The following is a 27,616-nucleotide window of genomic DNA, read 5'->3' as shown; positions in this document are numbered from 1 at the left end:
GCTGAGCAATCTCTTGGACAGGAATCATCGAGGGAACCCTCAGCACCAAAGCCCATGTACCACTTCTGTGCAGACTTTGGCCGATCTCACTGTGATTCTCACACTGATTCTCTCACTGTGAATGCACACGACCCATTCCACATGAGAAAGAGTGCCTGGTATTACACAAGAGTACCATGGAAATAATTGGGATGGAGTTCATAAGAAAATAGTCTTTCAGCCAAGAGACAGGAGCTCTTTTCCTCAGGAAAGGAAAAAAATGCATTATAATCATGGGAGAGAGGCAGACATTCACCACTCCTGCCACCCTCACCAAGGGAGGTCAAAGTGTTAAAGAGGCTGTGATGATGAGCAAAGACTGTGGTATTGTACCCCAGGACAAGAAGTAATGAGGCTGAGGAGATGAAAGACGGAGGGGAGAGGCAGCCAAGCTACGTTCTCATGAATAGGATATTATATGAGGGAAGAAGAAAAAGGGCAGTATATGAAAACACAGAACTCCCATTGATTACTGAATCCTGGTTGAACACTAGCCAGCTAGGGGACACCATGATGCCTTCTGCCGAGTCCTGGTAAGGCTACACTTAGATATGACTTCCTGTCCTGCATGTGACTCTTGAAGTTATCACAGGTCTGAAGGTAGGGGTCGATATGAATGGAGGCAACTGCCTCCAAGGAATGGCCTGAAGTTCTTGACAAAGTACGAATAACCCTGGAGCCCTATCCACCATAGAGGGAATCACGACTCTTCTGGGAATATCAGGTGTGCACAGAGAATGAAATACCGTGTGGATGTCTCTGGTAGTAAAGAGAGGGAGTTAGGCAATGAAATGGGACTGTTCCAAAGATAATTTTCACATCATTTTGCTGAGTTTGTGTTGCTTATGAGTAAACCAGGTAGGGTGAAACACTTTAGGGTCCCTGAAAAAGCAAAAGACAAAGGGAAAAGATGGGCCCCTGTCCCAAAAGTAGTAAAAGAAAAATACACACACACACACACACACACACACACGTTCCCAGTGGCCTGAGAATCACTCTGAACACCAGGTGTTAGACTTCCTAGGGCTTTCTCCTGCCTGGGTGAGTTTCACAAAGGTGAATTTCCTAGAACATTATTTTAAAAGAATATTGGATATTTATGAATACCAGGATTTGTTTCACTATACCAAACACACTGGTACCTTGATGACACTCCAGTTTTAGAATCCTTGGGCACAGATGTTCTGAACATATCCAAAATGCGTCTGGCAGGAGGCCCTGTAGAATGACACAGCAGAATTTCTATTTATTTCACAGCCTGGAATCTGACAATGGGTTGCTCTTTGTGTTCTTTTTCTTTTCAATCTCATTTAAAATCCAGGCTTTTCTAAACCCTAGGTATTGTGAGTGCTTTCATGTTCTTTCTCTAACTTTTAGGGAGGTATTGGTTAATTGACAAAAAATTAGATACAGTTTGATGCAGACCTAGCTGAAAAACGGTAGGGCAGGATGACCAACTTATAAAAGGTAGTACCTAGAGTTTAGAAATATAAAACCATTATTCCGAATCATTATGATTTCTTTTACAGACAAAATTGTGGTATTCCTCAAATTCTAGAGCAAATGTCAGATGAGTTAAAGTACCATAAAATTCTTACTATACTCTCTGCGGCTCCCTATGCAAAACCCTCTTTGCTAGAAATCTCTTCCTGTCTCTTGGCCTTCAGCATGTAGCTTTTACTCGAATTACAAAATACTATACCCTCCAAGGTCCTAGACCGAGAATTCTGATCACAATTGCAAAGGAGAAACCTACCTGCCAGTACTTGTCACCTACTTGGCACATGGATTCAGGATCAGTGTGCAGAATTACAAATCTCGTAAATTTCAAGTGCACTCCCAACACTGACTCTAAAATCTATACTTTAAACTCATGAACTATTCATATATGTATACATATATACATATACATATATATACATATGTACATGTATGTATATGTATATGTATACATATATATATGTACATATGTATATATATGGCTTTGTGACTGTAATTTGTCTTAAAATTATAACCTTATATCTATTTTGGCAGACTTGTTTCAGGACACTCTTCAGCTCTCTTTAACGGATATTGCTGAAATATGTGCCAGATTACAGATGTGAAGGTGAGGTGCAGAAAATCAAGCACCTGGCCCCAGTCACCAGACTTACTTCAGCGTAGTGTTCTTTCAACCCCATCTCTTCGTATTTCCATGAAAACCTATATATCTGTGTAACCGTTTTTAAAATGTTCATTTTTGAGGGAGAGTGCAAGCAGGGGAGGGGCAGGGAGAGGGGGACAGAGAATCTGAAGTGAGCTCTGCGTTGACATCAGAGAGTCCAGTGCAGGGCCTGAACCACGAGATCATGACCTGAGCCCGAGTTGGATGCTCAACCAACTGAGCTACCCAGGTGCCCCTCTATGGAACCATTTCTGATATGAGCCTGAAGCACCAGGAGAAAAGACAATGTCAATCAAGCTCGGAAAAATAATAATGGACACTACGGCTTTTGGGGGTACAAAGAGGATGCTGGGAAATATAAACTTAAGGCTAGAAGTCCCTTATGTGCTAGTTTATCTTATAAGAGAACCATAGAATATGTAAGAGAAAGAGTCATTGAAGGGAGGATGCCAATCTGTGGGTGCCCTGATTCAAGATTAAGAGTATCTTCCCTGATTCAGGAAGGCTCGATTATGTACCCACCACTCACGTGTAGCCCTTTATTCTATACTTTTATTTTGCTATCAGAAATGCCTTGTATACCAACTGGCATCCCTGGGTTACCTTCCTAAAGAATCAGAACAGTACACCCAAAAGCAGAAATATGGTCCTCAGAAGTCCTATGCAAATCGGGTAAATTTTGGTGCACACGAATTATTAAAGAATAATGACTCATGTTTTTTTAGAAACACAGGATGGGCAAGCTCTTGTCACCAAAATTTACATGGAGAAATTCTACTTGCTGAATAATTAACTATATGAGTCCATATATCCTTTGTGTCCCTAGAACTATATTGCTCAACCTTTGAGACTTTTGTTTGAGAAAATTCATCTAGGAGATTATCACATGAAAACTCAGTCTGACATTTAACTTAATCAACCTCACCATCAACATTAGAGTCCAAAGTGGCGCTGTCTCTTTATATTCATCTCCTGATTTAACAATTTTGAAACACCTTTTTATGTCAATTTTTTAATTTCTTTAATTTCTTTAATTTCTTTCTTTATGGGGATCAAATGAAAGATTATGAATTCTTAGGAAAAGCTAAAAACAGACTACAAAGACGAGACTACAAAGACCACTATCCCTTCTTGAAAGATGATGCAGTACTTTAGAGCAACATGGCAAGAAAACTAGAAATTAGGCAACAGTAAATTCATCTCACTACCCTTCTGGGTTTCTTATTGCATCATCTTTCTGGGCCAGCTGTCTAATAAGACTGTAATGAAAGTCACTTGTATAATTTTACATCTTCTAATGGGCACATAAAATATAAAAAGAAACAGATAAAATTAACTCTAATAACATATTATTTAATCCACAATATCTTTTAACACGTAATCAACATGAAAATTATCAATGAGATATTTCATATTCTTTACTTTTATTAAGCCTCTGATATCAAATATATATTTTTCACTTACAGCACATCTCAGTTTTAAATACCCACAATTTCAAGTGCTCAGCAATCACATGTAGCGAGTGGCTACCATATCAGCACGGTTTTGGACAATTCCACCATTCTTCCTTTTTTAAAAATTTTAGTCTTTTGTTTATTGGCTCATTAGAATTGACAAGTAAGAATAAAGTAATTCCTACCATGGTAAAGAGACAAAATGTCTCAATATATGAAAAAGCAAAACCACTAAATTTCCATACTGCATTTTAGATTTATATGATAATATAAATGCTGTGATAATTGTAAGGAATACATTTAATTGTTTCTTTAAGTAGTTTTGGAATTGTTAAAACAACAGTAAGAGAACATAAAACTGAAAAAAAATGGGCCAAAGACTTTAACAGACATATCTAAACATATTTGAACAGACATATCTAAAAAAGATATACAGGTGAAAAATAAGCCTATGAAAAGGTGCTCCACATATGTCATCAGGGAAATGCATATGAAAACAATGAGGTACCACTGTATACCTATTAGAATGGTCAAAATCCAGAATACTAACAACACTAAAGGTTGGCAAGGATGTAAAGCAACTGGAACTCTCATTCATTGTTGACAGGAAGGCAAAATGGTACAGCCACTTTGGAAGACAGTTTGACACTTGGTTACAAAACTAAACATATTCTTACCATGCAATCCACCGATCATGCTCCTTGGAATTACTCAAAAGAGTTGAAAACTTATGCCCATGCAGAAACTTGCACACAGATGTTTATAGAGACTTTATTCACAATTGCCCAAATTTGGAAGTCACCAAGATGTCCTACAGAAAGTGAAAGGACAAAAAAACTGGTACATCCAGACAATGGACTATTATTCAACACTAAAAAGAAATGAGCTATTAAGCCATGAAAAGGCATGGAGGAAACTTAAACGCATATGATTAAGTGGAAGAAGTCCATCTGAAAAGACTACATGCTGTATGATTCTAGCTATATGACATTCTGGAAGAAGCAAAACCATGGAGATTGTAAGAGGATTGCCAGATAGTAAGAGTGGTTGCCAGGAGTTTTGGGGTGGGAGGAATTTCAGGGAAGTGAAACTACTCTTTATGGTCCTGCAATGATGGATACGTGTCACTGTATATTTGTCCAAACCCATAGCAAATCAGCACCAAGTGTGAACCCTAATGGAACCCATGGGCTTTGGGTGATTATGAGGTGTCAATGTAGGTTCCTCAATTGTAACACATGGCCCGCTCTGGTGGGGGGGTGCTGATAATGAGGAAAGCTGTGCATGGGTGAGGTCAGAGGCTACATGGGAAAGTTATGCTATCCTCTCAATTTTACTATGAAACAAACTACACTAAAAAAGTCTTAAAATGTTTCTATCAAGTTTTTGTTTTACACTTCAGAAGATTTCTAAGAGACAATAAAAGCCATGAAGTAGAAATCCATATGAATAGCTAGAACTGCTCAAAAAAATAAGTTTATTTGATTATAAAGTGCCTTAATAGCATATCAAGAATTAACCATTTTCTTTGCTCTTTATTTTTCTTTTCTTGGAAACATTGTATCAATCATTTCATTTTGGAGGCTCTATCACCTAGATTTTAAGGAATAAGAATTTTGAACTTTTTGGTACCCCTAATTTAAGCTGAATCCTCTTTGCCTATTTGAAGGTACATATACATGATGTGATTCTATATATAAACAGGAAAACAAACTGATATTTTTAAAGTGTTATGTATTATATCCAATGTCATTCCATAGTTATTTATAAATCTAAGCCATTAAATTGTTTTCATGGCATCTAATGTAGCCCATAAAAGAACAAACTTTCCTATTTCTTTAGTAAAAATCATCAAACCATTTTGATAGTAGATATTTTATTGGCTGAATCAATGTATATAATTGAGAGTTGAGATTAACACTGAGTTTAAAGGGGAACATGCCCAGAGCCCACCATCTGTAGTGCCGTTTCCACATACAACCAGGCATCTGCATCCCTTCCCAACACTGCTGAGGTCATTGTCATGGGAAAATCACTAAATAGACATTAGGAGTATCTGTAGTTTAGTTCCTATTCCAAAGCAAACTCATTCTGATTTCAATCAAATAAAGTATTAAATCTGTGAGTATCTCATGTACCAAATGAGGGTATTTTCCTGGTCTTTCCTACCTCATAGATTGGTGAAAATAAGAAAATAATAATAATTTTCTCTGAGATGAGAAACATCAATATTTGAATCTCCGTAATGTCTCTTTCCTCTTCCTCAATGATAAAAATAAAGCCAAAGGACAGACAGACACACACACATGCATACACACATGTACACACACACGAACACACACATCAACACCATTTCTTGATGCATTTTTATTTATTTTGTAAATTTTATTGCATGCCCTGGCAAACATGGGTGTGCCTCTGGCTCACCAAAATCCCATTACACAAAATACCAAAAGACAAGCAACAGAAGCTTAAAAAAAAAAAAAAAAGTATCACATCTATAAGAAAGAAACTTTCAAAAACATTAATAAAGCATATAAAACATTTGACATTTAATTTTTGTACAATTATAAAAATAATAAAAAAAACACAACCTTTAACATTTAACATCCCACATACTGTACTTTAGGAGAATGTCAAGAAAACAAGAGGTCAGTGGAATTAATGAAGAAAGTTCTATTCTCCTTTTCTGTTTCTAATCACCCCCAAACAAAAACCTTTCTACTCCTCAGCTAACTGCGTTGAGCTGAGGCCACCAGAACTCCATTAAGCCCACTCCCACTTGTCTGTCCCTAATACTCTTTCACCCCTTATCCTAGCTACTCATACACTCAAAGAGTGCAAGTTGCCACCAGGACATGAGGCCAGTAGTTGTGCTTAGCCTTGGCTAGTGCCAAACACATGATACAGTACAGGGATTTCTGAGTCCTTAGTGCTACCTGAACAGTGCTGAAATAGCTCAGAAGAAGTCCTAGGTTTGTTCAAACACTCAGGACAGTAGAGGAAGCTATTTCCCTCCTCGCATTGCCAATGCACAGCTTTTATTCTTCCCCTTAATAGGTTTTCAAATCCACATATCTATTCCACAAAGTAACAGTGCCCACAACCACTTAAGCACAATAAAACTTTGAAATCAAGGACTCACTCTCTTTTAACATACAAAATAAAAATAATAATAAAAAACAACTTTCCCATCCCCCTATCTTACAGTTATGGCATTTATTTTCTTATTTGACATTGTCATCTTACTAAGTGGTGTTTCCATGAAAATATAAAAACAATAATAATAATAATAAAAAAAATTTTGAACTGTGGTTCTGGAAAACCCACTATCCCAAGAAGAAAACAAAAATTGAAACACAAAGTAGGCAATATCACACACAAAACATATATACACATTTCAGGTGAAACTCACACATTATATTTTTGAGCCAGGTTAGCCCTTTTGCACTTTAAAACAGAAATGGAAGCTTATGTGCAATCAAAGCCCTTTACTAGAATGCACAGAAGGATTTTAGAGCTCATTAGCATATGTACAAAATATTTGTTTTAGAGTTTGGAAAAAAAAGTATCTTTCTGAAAGATCTATAGGAGTATCGTCATTTACAGGTTTTCTCAAAGTCTGAAGACAATTCTATGTTTAAGTGGTTCAAGCAACGCCTCCCTTGGAAGGCTGATCCCCTCATCTGTGGGGATATTTTTATGTCTATGACAGTCCAGAAGAGAGATGGACGGGAAATTGGATTCTCACAGTTATTTTCCAACAAACTCAAACTCTTATTGATCAAAAATGAAAAGTTATATAGTGATGCAACTGATGCCACAGGAAAGCTGATCTCATGATCTTATATTTTCCAAATCACTACTGTTTTCATCCTTGGAGAGAGAAAGATAAACAAGCTTCTACTTGCAGAGTTTTACATCATTGGAGGATTTCCAAAAGAAACTTTTACCAAATAATATTATCTGTGTTTCAAAAGGTCTTCTAAGAATTTCAGTTCACAGCTCACTGACTGCTTACCGTTTAGAGGAGATTCAGTATTTCTGTATGATTCCTGTTTTTCCTGGATATTCTTAATAAACCTTATGACTTCAGTGTAAGAACTAGATAGAGGGCATTCATTCTAATCAAATCAAACTTAATTTGAACAGTGGTAGCAAATGTCTAATTGACTTAGTCAACCAAGTACTGAAACTTAGTTTTCAGGCTTCTGTAATTGCCACAAATGTTTTCCCAATAAATATTAAGAGATAAGGCATCTGGTATTAAATGTAAGTGGATTGCTGATATACCCAGATACATATACCAGATGTGTTTGACCCGGTTGCCACACACCTTTTAAGAATTATTAGGCATTACCTACATTCCCCATTCCCAACCAAAAGCAAGAGAGGCTATTTCCCTTCTTCCAGTGCCACACTCCTGTGACAGTGTGAACGTGGATTTTTTTTCTTGTGATTGGACTAAAAATAACCCCAAAGTGAACGAGCGTCACTAACAGCAGTGCCAGTAACATAAAGTACGCCAACATACAGAACTGTGGATATATGTATACAGTCTCTCCCATATGATAAGCAATGGTAAATACAACTGGATGCATCCAAAGGTTTGATGTGCCAACTGTTTAATATCAAAATAAGTGAAGGGACATTTTTGTCACTCACATGTGCCGTCAAGCTCCAGATACCTATTACCATACATGATACCCCTTGAAATAAAGGGTATAGATAAACCATCCAAACAAGTAAATTAAAAAAAAAAAAATAAGTTGATAAGTGCAACTCAATTTCCTTTCCTTTAAATTACATTTAAACAAAACTCAATGTCCCCCACCCAAAAATACATACTGTATATTTATATATTTATATATATAGTCTTAGACTATAAGGGTGAAAATGCTTTATAAAAGTCAATGAGAAATCTTTGCAGCTTAAGGAGACACCCACTGCTCTTTTGCTCACTTCCACCTAGCCATGGTAACTTAAGTCCTGCAAGCAATAGATTTGGAGGCTTAAAGCCAGAATCAGAATCAGATGCCAGGTTGGACATTAAATCAAAGGTAGCCTCTTACTTCTTCTTCCCTTAAGAAACCAGACTGAGAAGAGGAAGGAGAAGACCTAGGGAGAACGCTCTGAAGGTCAAGCACTAGTGCTTTGTAGGGAGGCAGACAGATGGGGACAGGATGGTAAGAGTTCACAAGGTGGTGCTCACTCCCCCTCTTCCTTGATGCGCTGTTGCTTGTTGCGACGAGCATCCATGTCAAAGTTGAAGTCATTCCACTCATCGCGGGGCGGGAAGGAGATGGTCTGGCGCAGGGTGAAGCGCACAGCGTCAATAACGCGCTCGCCCCGGGTCTCACTGGAGCCCACGCTGACTGTGGAGGCACCACTTGGGGTCCTCAGGAGGTGGGGAGGGGAGGAGAAGTCGTGGAGCTGTCGGTGGTCCAGGATGCCCTTCCAGATGGCATGTCTGAATTGCTCAGGGATTTTTAGACTTGCCAAATCCTGTGCAATAAGAAAGGGGAGCAAACAGATTTAGGACAAAGGGACAGACTGACGATTTAGTCCACATCATTTTATCATTCCCCAGTGTTCTGATTTAACTGTCCGGAATTGATTGATCTCCAAATTGGAAAATAAAATTAATTCTCTGATAACCCTTGCCATTATATGTAAGCAAAAGGCACAGCCTTGAGGTGCCATTTCTGCTTGTGGATAACACCCCACTTGCTCTCTAATGGTCTGTTTTTTCACTGGTAAAGTAGGGATAGTTGGATCAGAGGGCAAAAGTCCTAAACCAAAAACATGAGATAAAGGTACCTTCCAACTCTTAAATCTACCTGGCTCTAGTCACTAGAAGAAAGATATCAATGGAACATCACCACTGCTCAAATGAGTAGATGAGGAAAAAAAAAAAGTTTATTAATAGGTAATGAACACTCTCTGTATACCAGGCACTGAACTAATTATTTTATATACATGATCTCATTTAATGCTCAGATTAGTGGTAGATACTATTGCACCCGCTTTATAGATTGAAAAGCTGAAGTTCAGAGAGGTTGACAAGTCTAAAGTTACACAACTAAGTAAATGAAATGGGGACTCAAGACAGCCTCTGAGCCTAAACTGCCCTAATGGCCAGAAGGTCTCTTGGTGTTTGGATAAACCAGGGTATCCAAATGCAAAGTATGTGTCCATCCTCTATTAATGGGGGTAGAAGGCATTACAAATATGCCCGAGCTTAACTATCTGTGGAGACATCTCTTACATTTTTATCTGCATTATCTCTTCATTAGCTTGTTTCAGTGATGGCTCACATTATTTTTGTCTGTTTGTTTGTTTTTTGTTTGTTTTTTTTGTTTTTTTTTTTTTTTTGGAGCAGCATGGTGGGTAGAAAGAACACTGTGTTTGGAGTAAGAAGACCTTGACAGAGGTTCTTATTCTGTCACTGAATGACTCTAGACCTTCATCAAGTCACTTTTTCCCTACTGGCCTCAGTTTCTTCATTGATAAAATGGGATCAAATTCCTTTTTACATCAGCACCCATTGTGGGCTCTTGTGTGAATATGGATGTGAAGGTACTAGACCAATTATAAATGACACTATCTAAATCTTAACCATTGGCATTATTACCATATAAATTATTATTAACCCAGTCCGGCATCTTAGAAGGGATACTTATGAAAACTGCCAAATGTAACCATATCGTTTTTCCAGGAAGGGATGCCAAATGACTCAGACAGGTATTGAGAGACAAGCTGCAAAAGAAGTTTCTATTTCCAGTAATGAGATAGAAGAAGCTGAGGTGAGGATGCAGAAATGAGATAGCTTCCCAATTACTTCCCAGTTTGGACGTTTGCAGTATGGGCACTCCGATTTCCCATTCTGGCAGAAGAATACACCATAAAGAAGGCAACCCACATGGAGATGAGTAAGTGTAACTCTTTATGCTTCTGGAGCTCTCAATAAGTCTCTAATGCTGTAAACTGGCCTCCCTCAATCTCCATGATTCTCTGGATAGATTTTAACTTATGATAGATGAGGAAATTGTTGTCCAGAGACCGGCACAAGACCTAGCCAACACCAACAGAGATGGACTTCTGGAGAACATCTGCAGATCCTAATAGCCAAGGGAGTACCTTGACACACTCCCCAGTGGGGACAGGGAGCAAGTGGATGGCATAACTTCAAAAAAAATAGGGAAGGGACCGATTCTCTGTTCTATCATATAGGACTATCAAAGACAGGGCGACTCTCTTCTCCTCAACGGATGGACATCATTGTAAAGTTACCCCAAACCTGTCAAAACTTACTACTAAAGCATTCTCTGTAGTTTTCACTTATAATTTATTCCATCAGGGAGCAGCAGCCAGGGTGATGTGTGGGGTGGAGAGGGGTGGGCACAGAGGCAGTGCAGTATGTACTTGTCATCACAAGGGCTGGGGCATTCTCATGCTGCAGGGGCATCTCTAGCATCGGTGCTCAAGGAGGGGAAAGAAGAGATCTCAACTACACAAACAGCAGCAGAGGCAGAGAATATTTCTTCCACTAGTCCAAAAGGCCCTCTGGAAGCTGGAAGAGAGGATAGTAAACCCCAAAGAGAACAGCATGAAGAGAAGCCTGGAAGGAAAATCAGATTGCCATAAGCCAGAACAACACAAGCTCCCAAGAATACAAGCCATTCATGAAGTGGTATAGGAAGCACACACACACACACACACACACACACACACACACAGTCCCCTTCCATCCAGCTTGCTGCAAAAGACAAAGAATATCAAAGCCAGAGGGAGTGATTTTGAACCCAGTTTGATAAACTGAGGCTCAGAGAGGCAAAGTGATAACCCAAAGTCTCATTATTACTAAAAAGCATGGATGGGACTTGAACCATGACCAGTGAATTTTCTCAATGATCAGGGATGGCTTGGCCCTATTCTAATATAATTGAATATGAGGGAACATATGGTTCTAATTGAGAGGAATGGCTGAATCCTCCTTAAGGTCCTACTTTAAGGAAAGGCAGAAGAAGCCAGTTAACAGAGTTAAAGACCAGAAGCTTCCACCTTAGGACTCTATTCCTAGTTCTGTCATCAACTCATCATGCAAATGATTATAATGTTGTCTCTCCATGATTTAAAGTGAGGATAATATCACCTGATTCCTGATAGCTTCCCTGGGGTCTCATACTGATTAATGAGCACATCTAAAAAATTCTCTAAATTCTTTCGAGATTATAAATATCTTGGAGGTGGGAATTGGGTTTCCTCTTTCCCACTCTGAATACAGTATGTGTGCTATAGAGAATTACTGGCTGATCTGACAAGCAGAGGAAGACTGATCACCAAACTTCTCACGTATGTAGGCTAAGGCCTGGGAATCTTTCTAATATGGTAATGGTTTCCACCAAATTTGGGGACTGAGGGTATGATAACAAATTTTAAAACCAGGGGGAACTGAACTACAAGGTGGATGTCACCAGGGGGAGGGAATGAAGAAATAAAACTCAAGAGAAAAGTCTAACAGTTACTTACATCCATGGAGTAATGCTCAATCTGATAGATGGTGGTCAGCCCCTGGGTCGTGAAATAGTCCAGACATGATGAACAGCCCAACCTCGCTAAGAAACTGCAGAGGGAGGAGGGAAGAGGAAGGAGGAAACAGAAACAGAAAGTTCACCCCAACTGCATTGGCGAGATAAAGGAAAACCCAACATTATCGCCCTCGGATGCCCTACAGGAAAGACTAGGGGCAGGTTTAACATACGGAGGCCTTGGATTTGAGGTTTGGGGATGGTTAGTGACTTGAACTTTAGGTCTATAGAAATTAAAATCAACTCTGAAGATTCCTGCAGAGCAGTGATTTTCAAAAGGTGATTGGTGGAATTCTCAGGGGTTCTACATAGATAAGTGCCTTATGAGCCATTGCAGGGGGGTGAAAGGAAGGAGCCCAGTGGTCAGGTTCCCAGCGCTCTTGCCTCCTGCCTCTTCACGTCCAAAAGAGCACCTCTACTCGAATTGCTTTGTCTCCGGGGTTTCTGAGAGTGGTTCACGCGGCTAAGAAAAAAATGGAGGCTACTCTACTAGGAATGCTTTCTGATTTATGTCCTACTCAGAATACAGACCCCTCCTTCCTGGCGCTGGTCTCAGATTGGTGATGCCACCATCACAGAGCCACAGGTTGGGTGGCACAAGCCACACGCCTTGCCGTCTCTCTGACACTGTTTAGGACTGCCGCATCAGTCACATGGGGATCAGTACCCATTGTTCCAACAACCAAACGAAAGGGTCATTCTGCACGTGAAGCAGGGGCAGATGATGTGCACTAGGCGTGGATGTGGCACCCACTCTCACTTCTGTGGGAAGAGATCTTTCAGGCTTCACACATTTCCCTCTTCTGGCTGTCTGAACCCCCTTGCCTAAGGTGTGCCTGCTTTGTGTATGGCAGTGTAACAGCGGCCATTGGCTTCTTGAAAGTCCCTGTCGTCTCTGTAACCATTAAAGCTTCTTTACGGACATCCCACTCCGACATAACGAGGCCATGGTGGCTGAGAGCTAGGAGTCCTGGAGAACGGGAAAGGGAGCGAGATAGCAAGTTTACGGCCCTTCTTGGGTCCCCAGCCCTGAGCACCAGTTTGAAGGCCACAACTGACCATGTGAAACTGTGAGGGAGGAGGAAGAGGGTAAGTGAAGATGAGGGGAAACAGGCATGAAAAATGATTTGCCTATAAACTCACATTTTCACTTTGTCCCCTATGGATTATAGTGATTTTCCTCAATTAAACACTGCTGACCACTCCACAGATCAGAGATAACAGTGCTGAACACCCATCGTAGGAAGGGCTGCTTTCTTTTTTTCCCAACTGCGTACTGAACTCTGAGAGCGTCCGCCCTCCACCACCCCGAGTTGCTGAGGACAGGCCCCCGGGGGCACATGCCATGGACTCACCTGACAAGGCTGCAATCTGTGGGGTACGGAGGTGGGGGAGTGCAGTGGGAGGTGGATGGCATGGAGAGTGGGGGAGGGAGGGCCTGGGTGGGGCTGAGTCCATTCATGTCTCCAGCCATTGGCATGTGGGTGCCCATCATAGGAACTGAACAGAAGCAGGAGGAACAGAGAGGGTTACTGCCGTCATCAGTACCAGCTTCCCAGGGGTCCATCTTGTCTGGTTTAATGTTACCAAGGGCCTAATCCACCAGCCTTCCTTTTCAGTCTTCTCTCTCACTGCACCCCTTAAGCACCCTATGTCTCATCCAACAGAAGACAACGTTCACCAAACTCCAAACTAATTACACATTTCTCGAACCCTGCATGTGCTCCTAGGACAATCTCCCCCCACTTCTTTCTAATGCTCTGTTCAACTGCACACTACTCCTGAGGTTAATATATTCCTCTTTGCATTTGCCTTCATGGCTTATATTTCTGTCTCCCTTGTTAGGCTAACTCCTTAGGCCTGGCACAGATCACGTGCTCGGTAAACTGAGGTGAGGTGAACAAATAAACAGATCTGTGAATGAGAATGACCTCTGGAATAACTGTTTGGGAACAGGAGGATTTATTGCAATATTTGGGAACCATAGGCCTATTAAGCAAGAATGAAATGAAAGGTTCCAGCTCTTTCTTATGGTCCATTTCTGGATTGTATTCAGGGACACCAGCAACACTGATTGGTTTTTTACTAAAGTACAAACTGGAAACATCTACCTATAGAGAAGAAGCACTTAATACAGATCATATCTATGAAGCAAATTTTGTCTTCAGGTCAAAAAAACAGAGGAACATTGCTACTAAAAGATTAATACGATTTGCTTTTATTTTCGTGAATAGCAATATGCTCCCAAAGGAAAGGCCTCTGTCACCAACTAGCCCCCTAAAGAGCACAGGCTTATTTTATCTTATCACTTTCCCTTCTGACTTTGCCAGTGCTATCAAAGAAAATTGTGAAGTATAAAGAAAAAGTAGGCAAACCGTAAATTACACAAATGTGAAGGAACAAATGGACTCTAAGATGTCACAAGAGAGAAAATAAAGTAAAAAAAAAAAATGACACTTTTTCCTTTTGCTGTCAGAGTAGCAGACCTGTCAGGGGGTGAGGTTTGGAGCCTTAGGATGAATTTATCACTAGTGAGACAGCAGTTTGGCTCTAAAGTCTTTGTTACCAAACCAAGCAACCTTACCACATACATCTGTATCTCATTTAAATCTGAATCTTTGCCATCGGACCACAGAGAGTCACAAGCCTAGCTTCCCTTAACTTTAAGAAAACAAAACCAAAACAAAACCTCTAATCTCTTCAAGGTAATACTGAAGTGCAGGTTTAAAGGCTTGATCAGAATAATGAAGGATTTCAAAGGACAAGATTGAGGCATTATTTTATGAGGGGCACTGTAGGATACATGTATAGTGTTTAGACTTCTGTGTCCTTATAATACATCCTTCTGCATTTCTAGCATCCGTTTGATTTTCTCTAGTTTGGATATGCACTTTGCTAGATTTAGTTCTAGTGGATAATTCTATTTACAGCAAAGCTATATAGCAATCACCATTCATTTGGAGGCCCAATTTTCACATTGCCTCTCACAGTTATACTTAGTCGATGTGAGTAATCTGTGCGTGAATAAGTAAAAGGGAGACTCCTTTCTCTATGTCAGTTCCTTAATGACTGTATATGGGATGGCATAGACAAGATGAGAAGGCTAAGATCACAGGGACACACAATCATAAGATGTTGAAAGTGAAGAGTGATACTTTTATGAGTGGAAACGGACTATTAGAGCAGAGAGGTTACTTGTCCATAGTTGCATGGCTAGTCCTGCCATAGCATCCAGAGGACAATCTATTTCTCTAGACTTTAAGTCTACCACACCATGCTACTTCCCACATGTTGGATATATTTCCTTTTCACTATCTCAAAGGATATAGGAGGTGGGTCTCCCAACCAGGTTGATGGGAAATGCATGGTTGTTTTCACAGAGATCCTTTTCTCTACTGAAGGAACAGCCTCCTCTATCTCTACCAATGTGCTTTGCCATGAACCATACACTTCAAAAGCGATGAAAAGCTCACCATGAGGAACTCAAGCCATTAGGCTGTGATCTGTCTGTTCCACTGTGCCTTTCCTCAGCTTAAAAAGCAAGCCTCTCCCCGCACCCCGGAGTGGAGTCCTCCCCTACACTAGCCCTGTGGACCCATAAGGCGCAGCTAAACGGAGATGCTCTTACTGTTGGCTCCCATGCCATCAGGAATGGTGGTAGGAGTGAGGGCGTTGCGCTGCTGAGGGTTGATAAGCTGGCTCACAGAAGGCAGCTTGTTCATGCTGTTCATTTTGTTGAGAGGTGGAGAGCTGTTACCATATGAAGACTGAGTCTGCATCGAGGTCCTGGGAACACAAACATGGCAATGATGGTGAGCGGGTCATACTGAACAGGGCGGACTGGTCAGATCCCACAGGTCTCAGATCGAAACGTGGCCTTGAACTACAATTTGTAAAAATATTCCTCCAGGACCTATGACAAGAAATTATTTGTTTCTGTCTGAGAACTTTTTTTTTTTTTTTTTTGTAAACTAGGGAGGGATTGCAAGGTTATCATCAAGTCATATTTCTCCTGAATTTAGAGTATGAAGTTGCATATCTTCCTAAAGAATCTCTCTTGTGAGAGGGGAAACAATTGCATCTTCTTTTTACCTCTATTATTTTTTTGTCTCCATCTCTTTCCCTTCTCTGGCCCTTCAACTCAAACAAGTTTGAAAATCAATAAGGGAAAAGAAGTCAGTGAAGACCCAAAGGCTTAAGAAAGACATGAAGATGCCAGTTTCAAATTGCAGCTGAGGCCTGTTGTGTGTAGCTTCCTAGGCCAGTTGGGATATACAGAAAATGACTATGAGCACTATCAAATCGGGAATTTGGCAGCACAGCCTGCTGTCATGCAGAGGCCACAACATGGAAACGTGCTTCCTCTGCTTAGGTGTTCGAGGGCCTTTGAGAAAACCCATGGGGATGCCAGCCACCTTTCTACACAGGAGAAGCCCGGAGCCCAAACAACTCTTCTGTTGATTTTTGACAAGTCTCCTGGGAGACAAAGACCAACAAAAAAATTCCACTTAGCATAACTTCAATTTGGAAATTTACTCGGATTGGCTTGTCATTCTATGCATCATATCACATATGATATTCCCTACCAACTGTCACGTCTCACTCTCTGATTACAGAACTAGTGATATCTACGATCATCGGAGCAGGATATAGCATCAGAAAAACAAAGTTTAAGACTTCCTCTAGCATATACTAGAATCTATAGGTCCCCGTGTGGGCCACTAAATATCTTTGCTTTTGTTTTATCACAAAAAAACTCTATACATTAAATACATACACACTTGTTCAAATTGGATGTTAGAGGTAGAAAAATAGTAAGAAACAGTCCCATCTGTGAGAAGCTCATACAGTAGTGGATACATGGGGATAACAATCCAACCTACCTTATAAGGCTGTGGTGGGAACTGGAAAAGATAAGATGAGGAAGAACTTTATGGGCTATATGCCACTTACAGTGAGTAATTATGACCACAGAACGAAGATTGGGCTTAAGCATGTTTCAAAACTATGGTGGGAAAACTCCCCTTTTACAATTTTCAGACAAAGTGCGTTATTTTTTCCTATTTGTCTCCTTCCTGCAGTCATATTTATTATAGTAGATAAGAGAGTGAAAAAACAGTTTCTCTAACATTTTATTTTGTATATATGTGTATATAAAACACTCTATGTTTTACATATATATATACATATATATAAAACTCTATATTATATAAATTATATATATATGTATTATATAGAGAGAGAAACTTTCTGTGTTTGTATGTGTGTGCATGTATATATATATATATATATATATATTTGTATGTGTGTGCATGTATATATATATATATATTTGTATGTGTGTGCATGTATATATATATATATTTGTATGTGTGTGCATGTATATATATATATATTTATATGTGTGTGCATGCATATATATATATTTGTATGTGTGTGCATATACATATATATATATATATATTTGCATAAATAAGTATGGCAATTGGTGTACAATTAACAATTCAACTGTGTTCTATAATTACTGACTTTAAGGTAGGAGGGCATTGCTTTTGCTGTTTAGATCTTTTCAAGAACTCACAATTATAGGTCCATGTTGTATAAACAGGGGTTTATGTAATAAACCCTCCCAATTGCAAGACACTTCAGGTTACTAAGCTCTCCTTTATCCATTTTCTGAATGATTTCCACATCCCCCTGGAGGAGAACATGGTCTGGCAGGGCAGGGATGGGCAGAAATTATTATGCCTATTTTACATATGTGTAAATATAAGGTCTTAAGAATAAACGGGCACGAGTCACACATTACTAAATGATGAGTTGAGGGTCTCCTGGTTCCTAGTCCAGGAGTTTCTTTCTTTTATTCTGTGGTAACTTTCCAGAAACAAGACAGTATTATGCATTAGGTTACAGAATCAGGAAATGGGTTAAGTCGTAAAAGAAGTGGGAGAGACTGAGATATGGTAGGGGGCAAGGGATCTAGCAGTCAGTCCCCCCAACTATCATCAATCCAACTATCATCTATCCCTGTGTTGAAGCCTAGTGTTAAGAGTTAGCACGTTGGCTATACTTAGGAACACTTGTAAATCCATATCAAAGTACAGAGAAGCACAGGGAAAAGTGGCCAAGAGATGCTTTGCCAGGTGCTTTTTCCATTTTTTCCCACTCCAGGGGGAAAAACTCCCCCTGTTCAGACTCCAGGGGCAGGTTGATCTTCTGCAGCCTAAAGATACTTCTCTCTTTCTCCTCCATTTTCCCAAATCAGTCAAATGCAAAGCAAGAGCTTATGGAAGCATTGCTTGAACCATTAATATTCACCTTTAGGAAAATAAAAATATTTTTTAAAGCTTTGCATTTTTCCTGCGTGCTCTAGTATAATAAATTCCTTCTTCCAAATCCTACTACACTTCTCTCCTCTGTTTCTTTTTGAGGTCTGTATTTTTGACCATTTTATTAGGTCATTTATTATGAGCAGCCTAAACTATTTTAGGAAACTAGCTCAAAAACCATAGATGAACAAAGAAGGAACATGAAATTTGGAGTCAAACAAAACATCCAGGTTCATCTTCTAGATTTGACACAAATTAATTGATTTTGGATGTTATGCAAGGTTCTTGAGTCTTATTTTCTTTATCTGTAGAACAGGTATTATACTTACTCTAGAAGAGCTGCTATAAAGACTAACATGGAATAATATGGAAACAACCTAACAGTCTATCGATACACGAGTGGATAAAGATTCGGCATATATACGATCACATATTACTCATTCATAAAAAAGAATGAGATCTTGCCATTTGTGACAACATGAATGGACCTAGAGGGTATTATGTTGAGTGAAATAAGTCAGATAGGAAAAAAAAATATTGTATGATTTTACCTATATGTGGAATCTAAAAGTAAAATAAATGAACAAACAAAACAAAAACATACTCATAAGCACAGAGAACAAACTGGTATTTGCCAGAGGGACCAAGGATTGGAGGAATGAGCTAAGTAGGTGAAGGGGATTAAAAGGTACAAACTTCCTGTTATAAGATAAATGTCACATGGATGCAAAGTACAGCATAAGGAACACAGTCAATAATACTGTAATAACTTTGTATAGTGACAGATGGTGACTACACTTAACGTGGTGAGCATTCTGTAGTGTATATAAATGTCAAATCACTGTGTTGTACACCTGAAACTAATATAATATGTTAACTATATTTCAATTAAAAAAAATAATAGAGGGGGACCTGAGTGGCTCAGTTGGTTGAGCGTCTAGCTTGTGATTTCGGCTCAGGGCATGATCGAGCCCCGTGTGGGGCTCTTCCCTGAGGGTGGAGCCTGCTTAAGATTCTCTCTCTCTCTTTTCCTCTCCTCCTCTCCTTCACTCACATGCTCTCTCTCTTTATCAAATAATAATAATAATAATAATAATAATAGGTTTTTTTTAAGTTTTTTTATTTATTTGGAGAGAGAGCAAGCCCATGCATGCAAGAGGAGAGGAGAAGAGAGAGAGAGGGAGGGAAAGAATCCCAAGCAGTCTCCACACTGTCAGCGCAGAGCCTGACAGAGTGCTCAAGTCCATGAACGCTGAGTTCATGACCTGAGCCGCAATCAAGTGTCAGACCCTTCACCAACTGAGCCACCCAGGTGCCCCAGTAATACCAGATTTGTAAAAATAATTAAAAAAATAAAAAAGTAAAATCTATTATATTCTTTAAAAAGAAAACATTAAATTAGATTATATGAGAGCCCTGGACATTGTCCCGTAATTTGTAGATACTCAAGCAACTTTGGTTCTTTTTACTCTTACCCTCAGTAGCAAATGTTTAATACTCTCGTGTTTGGTCAAGGGAGTGAGAGGTATCAGTTTAAGAATTAACAGGAGGAGGTGAAAACTATTCTTTCTTGAACAAGTCCAGGAATTAGGGTGAGTGGATAAATGGGGTAAGAGAGTGCAAAAAAGTCAGAAATTCTGATTGCCTCTCCTTTAATGTGGAAGAGAGGGTTAAAGCCACAGGGAGCAAGGTCAGGGCAGTCTGTTTATCATTAAGTTTTCAATGCCTGAAATACAGTGAAATACAAAGAGTATTCTGATAAGTTCTATGTGTTGTGGAAAAGGGAGCAAGACTGAATAAGTCTGTGACCAATTTAAAGGCCTTGAAGAACCACCTTACCCCCCACCCCCCTTACACATATAATGTCACAGTCATTGAGTGGAAAGTCCCAAGGATTATTGAGGAATCTGAAGAGAAGGAAAAAGTGTACAAGGACAATAAGGATCTGTGACGTGATGGGTTTCTTGCCCTCCTCCACCCTCCCAGTGCGTGCACACGCACGCGCACACACACACACACACACACACCCAAAAAAGCGATAATGTAGCAATCCTCAGAAAAACAACCAGGAGTAAGCCTCAGGCTGTTTTCTCTAGATTTCTCTAGATTTTTGCAGGAATCCAACATAACAGAGATGTAGAAAGACATGTTTCATGTAATTCTAGTTTTGAGGAGAAATTCTGGAAAAGTCAAGTCCTAGGTCTTAACTTTAACAGCTCAGGCTTCTGTGTACATTGCTAAGAAAACAATTCAGTATCTCAGAGCTGTAAGTGACCTTAAATCATTTAGGATGAAAAACACAGGTTTCCTGATTACAAGCCTCGTGCCTATATCCATGGCAAAGAGCCCAAATTCTTGAAAAGACAAATTCAAAGTCATCTCCATCTTGATGGAGATATATAGAATTCCACCAAAGAATTCCTTTTTTTTTTTTTTTTTTGCCTTAAATCTTTCATTGTTGGTTAGAAAGCAACTCTCTGGTAGAATTTGGTGATACCTGAGGGTAAATCTAGTCCAGCAAACTGTTTCTGGAGTACAGAATTTGAGAGGGGAAAGAGATAATGAAGATAAAACAAAATACCCCCATCTCAGGAAGGTCAAAAAAAAAAAAAGGGAAGCCACGTGACATCAGAAAAGGAAGTGTTCTTCCTCAAAATTTTGCCCACGACTGCCCTGCCAGTAACCTTACCCTCCAGTTGGGTAATCTTGCTTCTAAAGACAAAAGGCGGCATTGATTCTCTAGATAGATCAACTGAAATTATACAATATTTTCCATTAGTTCAAGTATATACATTTATATAAGTCACTGTACATGCATTAAAAACTTGCATAAAAATGGGGTGAAAGAAAAAAAAAACTTGTGAAAGAAAAAGCAAATGCAAAAAAAACTAAACATACTCATTAACCCTTTTAGGGATTTGTGAACCCCTTAAAAGGGGATTGGAAAGTTATTTGAAAAGACCTCAACAGCATAATGAGTGCATCAGATTTTACTAATATACTTTTGTCTTGAACATAATTTTTTCTTAAGTATTTTTTCAAGCTACTAGATTACTTATTTTTATTCAGAACAAGTGTTTTTGAAGTTTTAAAAATAATTACTCAAAGATTAGAACATAGTGTAATTAAAACAAAATTGGACAACAGGTTCCACTAACAGAGTTCTGGATGATGACTTGCTAATGCCCATGCCACAGAAGCCGAATTATTTAATAGATTGGGATTTGGATTTGATTTAAGTTTGGCAATTTCATATATAGCTTGAGAGCTGTTCAGAGAGGTAGACAAATGATACTATAGTACCTGACTCCTTATGGTGAAATTAAACACCCACAGGGCTAAAATATATTTCAAGTTGAGGTAGGCATTGACATTTATTTTTAGAACTGATGACCTTAATACAGAGCATAAGAACACCAAATACTGACAGAAGTGGAACAAAACCAAAGGGACTGTTTAATTACTCTTGTTCTTAAACTCACACATGGTACTTCAAGCATTGATGGGAAAATATTCTAGGATTAAGGAATTAAAAAAGCAAGAGAGACAGAAAGAAAAACTGCAAGATGAACCAAGATGCAAAAGTTTATTGAAAATTAAAATCACACATCCATAAAGCAACAGCCTCAATAACAAGAAATCATTGCTGTGATGACACAGAATAAAGGGCTGGTGATTTGGTGTGGGGAGAAGTGGGGGGAGAGTTTTCAAGTCTTTAAACTATTATTTTAAAATACATTTCTAAAATGGAAAGCAATAGATTCTCTAAACTCTTTGAGCCAAAAGAAAAATCATCTATTCTTTCTATCTTTAAGTTTCAGACCAGGAGTGCAGATTTTCACATTGTCTACCTGGACATCACTTAAATAAAATGTAAGTGTCCTGGACAAAGGAGTTGGAACAGTATCAGCAATATGGCTAGTTTCATGGTAGGACTGAGAGATAGGGGCTCCAATGAGCAAATTAGTCATAGATTTGGTGAGAGGCCTTTGAACCCCATTTCGGCCATTGAAATATGATCTTTAACTGCCTGGAATAATATTACTGAGGTGGTTTTACCCTCGTATTAAAATGACAAATTAGGTTTATCTGCCTTGGGGTCTTAACAATAGCTTGCGGGGTAGGGCCCCAGGGTTTCCATGAGCAAGGAAGATTATCATATCAGATGCCAACAAGGTGGCAGTGGTAGGATCTAACACAGTGTTACTGAACTTTCTATCTACATATTGAGGGGAGGACACTAATAATGCAAACTCTCTAAAAGAAGAAAAGAACATCCCCCCACATTGGCTACTTATAGTAATTATCATCTCTCTGCCCAGCAGTACACTTGACACTTTAGTGTGTTACTATTTGTAATATTATTGCATGACCAGCATTAAAAGGGCCTGACTGAAGCTCTCAGTCATCTAGAATTTTCTTATGCACAGACAATAACAACTTTTTTCTCCTTTTCTTAAAAAGACATCTTAAGTTTGAGACCTGCTCAAAAGCTTCTTTATGAGTTTTAGAAACACAACAGAAGGTAACAAAAGGGTTCCAATAAACATCTTAATGCCCCTCTTTCCAACCTGAGCCCCTCCCTTCTAAGAAAAACACAAAGCTCACAGACAAACACAGGGGTTCCTGACTGCCCAGTGCTAGATATAAGGATGCAGAATCTGTGGAAAATGTCCTTTCTTGTAAAGTTTTGAGTCCCTTCAAAAGATTTTCTCACTACTGGCTGTATGCCTTTGAGCAGTTGGGTCTCTGAGCCAAAGTGTCTTCAAGTTCTGCTTACGAGGGCTGGACACACACACACGTGCACGCGCACGCACACACACACACATACATGGACACACAAGAAACACACGCTCAAAATACAGATATGGGGTGTGGGGGGGTGGTCTATGGGTACACTGATCGGTTTGGAGGGCTGGAATGTCTAAAGAAGACGTCAGACTGTTTCGGGGTTTCTCTCCGGGGCTCCACAAGCTCATTCCTGAAGCAGGCTGAAAGGAGACTGCAGAGAGGACCAGAGAAAAGAAGAGGTGAAGACTTAGGACTTCATATATTCACATCAACTGAATACAGAAATACCCTCCTACCTTCATGATCACAGTAAGATAGAATAGAATGACCTACAAAGCTATTTTTGCTCCTTCCTCATTATCCTCCTTTAAAATTTCTCAGAGATGCCTTCCTCTCAAGATTTTTGTGAAGAAATGAGATAAAGTAGTGGTAGTTAACTAGAATTATCAGAATCACCCATAGAACTTTAAAAAAGAAACAAACAAACAAACAAACAAAACAAGATCCCTCAGAGACCAGGCTGGGGCCCAGGCATATATATTTTCAGCAAGTTCTTCAAGTGATTCAGTTGAGGACTAAGGTGTCAGGGTAGGTCAAGGTACTTAGTACAGTGCTTGGCACATTGGACTCGATGACTTGAAAAGGGAATGCAGAGACAAGAATTAACAATAATCTTTTATAAAATGTCATTGGCCCAATTATGATACCTCATTATTGTTCCTGTGTAGCCTAACTACGAAGCATGAAGAAATACGATCTTATCAGTATGGGGACTGCATCACATGTATTTGTAAAGAACTATTAATGAGCATTTTGTATGTGCCCAGATTGAGGTGGATAAATATCTTAATCCTTTCAGTCACAAACTTGGCCTCCAAGTGCACATATCAAACTCATGAAAGCAACTTTTACATAATTAAGAAATCAATTATGCCACAAGGATGCCAGGAACAGATCCTTTTACTTTGCTCAAGATTGTGTAACCCTATGAACTGTTTGGGAATTATTTCCCAGATGGCTTTGAGTCACATTTGGTTATTCCTTACAAAGGAACAAAGCCATTTTTATTTGGTTAGGGCTGGAATTCAGTAAAACATCTCACCAGCAAGAATTGAGATCATCTTAAAGAATATGCCAGAATATGAATTAGTAGGGGCACAATTTACTCTCAGATAAAGAATTCTAACTGACTTCTTGTTTGGAGATTACATTTTGGGGCTTCTCTTGGAGCAAGGACTGGATGGGACAACATGCAGAAATCGTCTTTTAGTTATGACAAGAGTATATATACGGACCACGAGGGTCCAAACTTTGAGATCTAGAACTGAGATTAGTGGTGCAATGAGATGTGAGAACTTAGAAAAGTGATTTAATCTATCTGAATTCAATTAGTCACAGGTTTTTCCTCATTACCAATTCATGGCTAATAAATCTCTGCCCTGAAAACTTTCTAACAGAGCTGTGATGTTCAAAAAGTAACCCTGTATAAACTGTAAAAGTTGTGCTGTTCCTTGACCTAGAAGGTTGAACCAAATGAAATTGTCAATATCCACCTGTTTTTGCCTCTATGAGATTGGCAATTGCAAACAAATACTCTGGACATATGAAGGATTTCTAAATCAAACTTAGAAATATGGTCTAAATCATACCTATCAACAAGCAGAGATTTGTGTATTCTCCTCTCTCCTATGTTGATAATGCTGAAAATATTGCTTGCTTCTCCCTCAGCTATGTAATCTGAGGAAAAAATACCAATACTCTTAGAGAAAGCCATAGCCAAATGAGCTTAAAGAGGTAAGGCTTTGTACTGAAACCACAAGGATACATACCAACTGACTGATACAGAGATATAGAAGTGGGCATAGATATTTTAGTTTTATTATTATAACTTTCTTAACCAATGAAGCAGACAAAACACTGCAAAGAGCTGTGTCTTCCAGATCTGACTCTCATCTCACCTTGATTATAAACTGGTTATAAGATCACAGGCACAGTCATTGGGCCTCAGTTTCCCCAACTATGGTAGGATGAGATTAGAACCATGACCTTCCAGATCCCACTATGCTCCACTGTTCTCTGACCTGTATCACTGATAATCTACAATCATCAAGGGATCACCAAGGAGAAGGAAAGACTCCTCAGGATGCCACGTTTGTATTACAATTAAAATAAATCCATACTGTAGAAACTCAAAAATAATTTTCCAGGAGAAAACAAGAGTAAGGCTAAGTATAATTTTAACAAAATGATGTTGACCTGAGATCATGGTGGAAGCCAAGACGGAGGATAAACTACAGGAGAAAAACGAAAAAGCAATACTATTGGTCCAAAGTGCGCACATCAAAAGATTGCTAAAAAAGGTCTCAAAGTTGTCTTAAGAGTTAATGTCCCTTGGGGCACCTGGGTGGCTCAGCTGGCTAAGTGTCTGACTCTTGATCTCGCGCAGGTCATGATCTCACGGTTCCTGAGGTCGAGCCCCGGGTTGGGCTCCACACTAACAGTGCGAAGCCTGCTTGAGATTCTCTCTCTTCCTCTCTGTCTCTGCACCTCCCCTGCTCATGCTCGCTTGCTCGCTCTCTTCCCTCCCTCTAAATAAATAAACTTAAAAAAAAAAAAAAAGAACTGTAGTTTCTTTGTTAAAAAAAAAAGAGTTAATGTCCCTTGAAAATATGAAGGCAGAGTCCAGTGTTAAGAATGGGTCTAATTTGTCCTCCCATGAGATGCTTGTTTCTATAAACATAACCCCAGAATGTTTATTTCAATGTGAGCAAATCAACTAAAATCACACTTCTTTGCAAATGTGTATAAAGCCTACTTATATCTATACCAATTTGATTCACAAAAACTCCGTGTAAAATTTATTTTGCATAAAGCCTATGATCATGAAGGTAACTGTGAAGGAATTTTTGAAAAAGGAAAACCATGCACAAATGAAAAGCAAGCAGAGAGAAAACACATAGTGAGAAACAGAAGTAACTCAGCTGAAAATATTTTATTGCCACTTAGTGGAAACTGTGTATTTTCTTCCCACTAATTTTCCCTCTACTAAAAAGAAAAGCACAAAATTGATCCCTTACCAGCATAAAACTGGTACTATATTTTTGGAAAGGAAATCACAGGCTATTATAGGCATTTTCCAAGCTGATTTTTTTCTTTTCAAATGATTGCCAGGGAATTAGATTTCCATTTTTCTTTGTCTAGTCATTCATACTCTTTCTTGGAGATTTACACATAAACAAGAGAGCTGAAAAAAAAAACCCAGTGGAAGAACGCAGCAACCGGAGAATTTATGCAGATGTATATTACTCATTCGAGACCCATGTATATATGATACAATAAAGACAGAATTAAGCCAAATGTCTATATTTTGCAAAGATTTCATTTGCAGTGTCACATTCTTCCATGCACAAGGCACCACACTGAAGTTAGCTCTTACACACTGTGAGATAGTAACTCAAAAACATGCAAGGACGCTTTTAAATGGACACCCCAGGGAAGGGGGAGGCTACTATTTCCTCACTATTTATCTGTGGCTACACATGCAAAAAAGGGATGATATGTTTCTAATGTCTTCGGGGCTTTTAAAAATAACACAAGTTTAATATGCAGTTTCTCTTTGATGAAATAGATTGCTTTATGAAATCCAAATTATAAAATAATTTCCCTTCAGAGCAATGCCACCCAGTCAGATGACAAGCGCTGGGTAACTCCTCACGTGGGAGCACAGGGTTATGTATTCTCATGTACACCATGTAAATGAACACAAATTGCCTATGCCCCCAGCTGACTAAGGTAGAGCTTCCTGGTTTATCAAATCTCCAAAATTATGGCACTAAACTATTCCTTCTATGGTATGATCTAGAGAAGTTGTTTAAAGTTGTCCTATTAACTTATACAATGCTCAGAATGAATTTCCAGAGCTTTCTTAGGTAGTCTGATTAGGAATTCACCACTAAATTGTAAACTATGGAAAGGTAGGAACTTTTCCCTCTGTCCTTAATGCTTTCCCATAACAGATCTTCAATAAAAGTTTGTTAGGTGAATCAACTCAGCTACTCTAGACTTAGCTGATGATAAGGTCACAACACTAACCATATTTTGTGTCCAGATGGGCATCCCTAACTTTCTCAGACAAAAGAGATCTCTGTTAAAGGCTGTCGTTTTGGTAGATGCCAAAATACCACTTTAAAAATCACTGGAGGCTTTCCTAAAACGTTTTCTTTTAAAAAAAATTTTTTTTCAACGTTT

General features: G+C 39.1%; 1 protein-coding gene across 5 annotated transcripts in view; it reads right to left on the bottom strand.

Moving 5' to 3' along the window:
* Positions 1-8,865: 8,865 nt before the first annotated feature.
* Positions 8,866-27,616, bottom strand: part of TP63 (tumor protein p63) — a 226,532-nt gene continuing 207,781 nt past the window's right edge. For 2 of the 5 annotated variants that reach the window (XM_047099487.1, XM_047099488.1), the window contains exons 11-14: positions 15,877-16,034; positions 13,604-13,748; positions 12,190-12,283; positions 8,866-9,162 (exon numbers count right to left, since the gene is read on the bottom strand). In XM_047099487.1, coding sequence (XP_046955443.1) covers positions 8,866-9,162; positions 12,190-12,283; positions 13,604-13,748; positions 15,877-16,034 — 694 coding nt within the window. Of the gene's footprint in view, positions 9,163-12,189; positions 12,284-13,603; positions 13,749-15,876; positions 16,035-23,464; positions 23,580-27,616 lie in introns of those variants that run through there. The other 3 variants (XM_047099489.1, XM_047099491.1, XM_047099490.1) reach the window with 2 other exon arrangements.

The sequence above is a fragment of the Lynx rufus genome, unplaced genomic scaffold, assembly GCF_022079265.1.
Source record: "Lynx rufus isolate CCGP_SWC_20201006 ecotype Redwood Valley unplaced genomic scaffold, mLynRuf1.p SCAF_5, whole genome shotgun sequence".
Lineage (NCBI taxonomy): Eukaryota > Metazoa > Chordata > Mammalia > Carnivora > Felidae > Lynx > Lynx rufus.
Note: the sequence above shows the minus strand (reverse complement) of the source record. Positions and strands in the feature narration are given on the sequence as shown.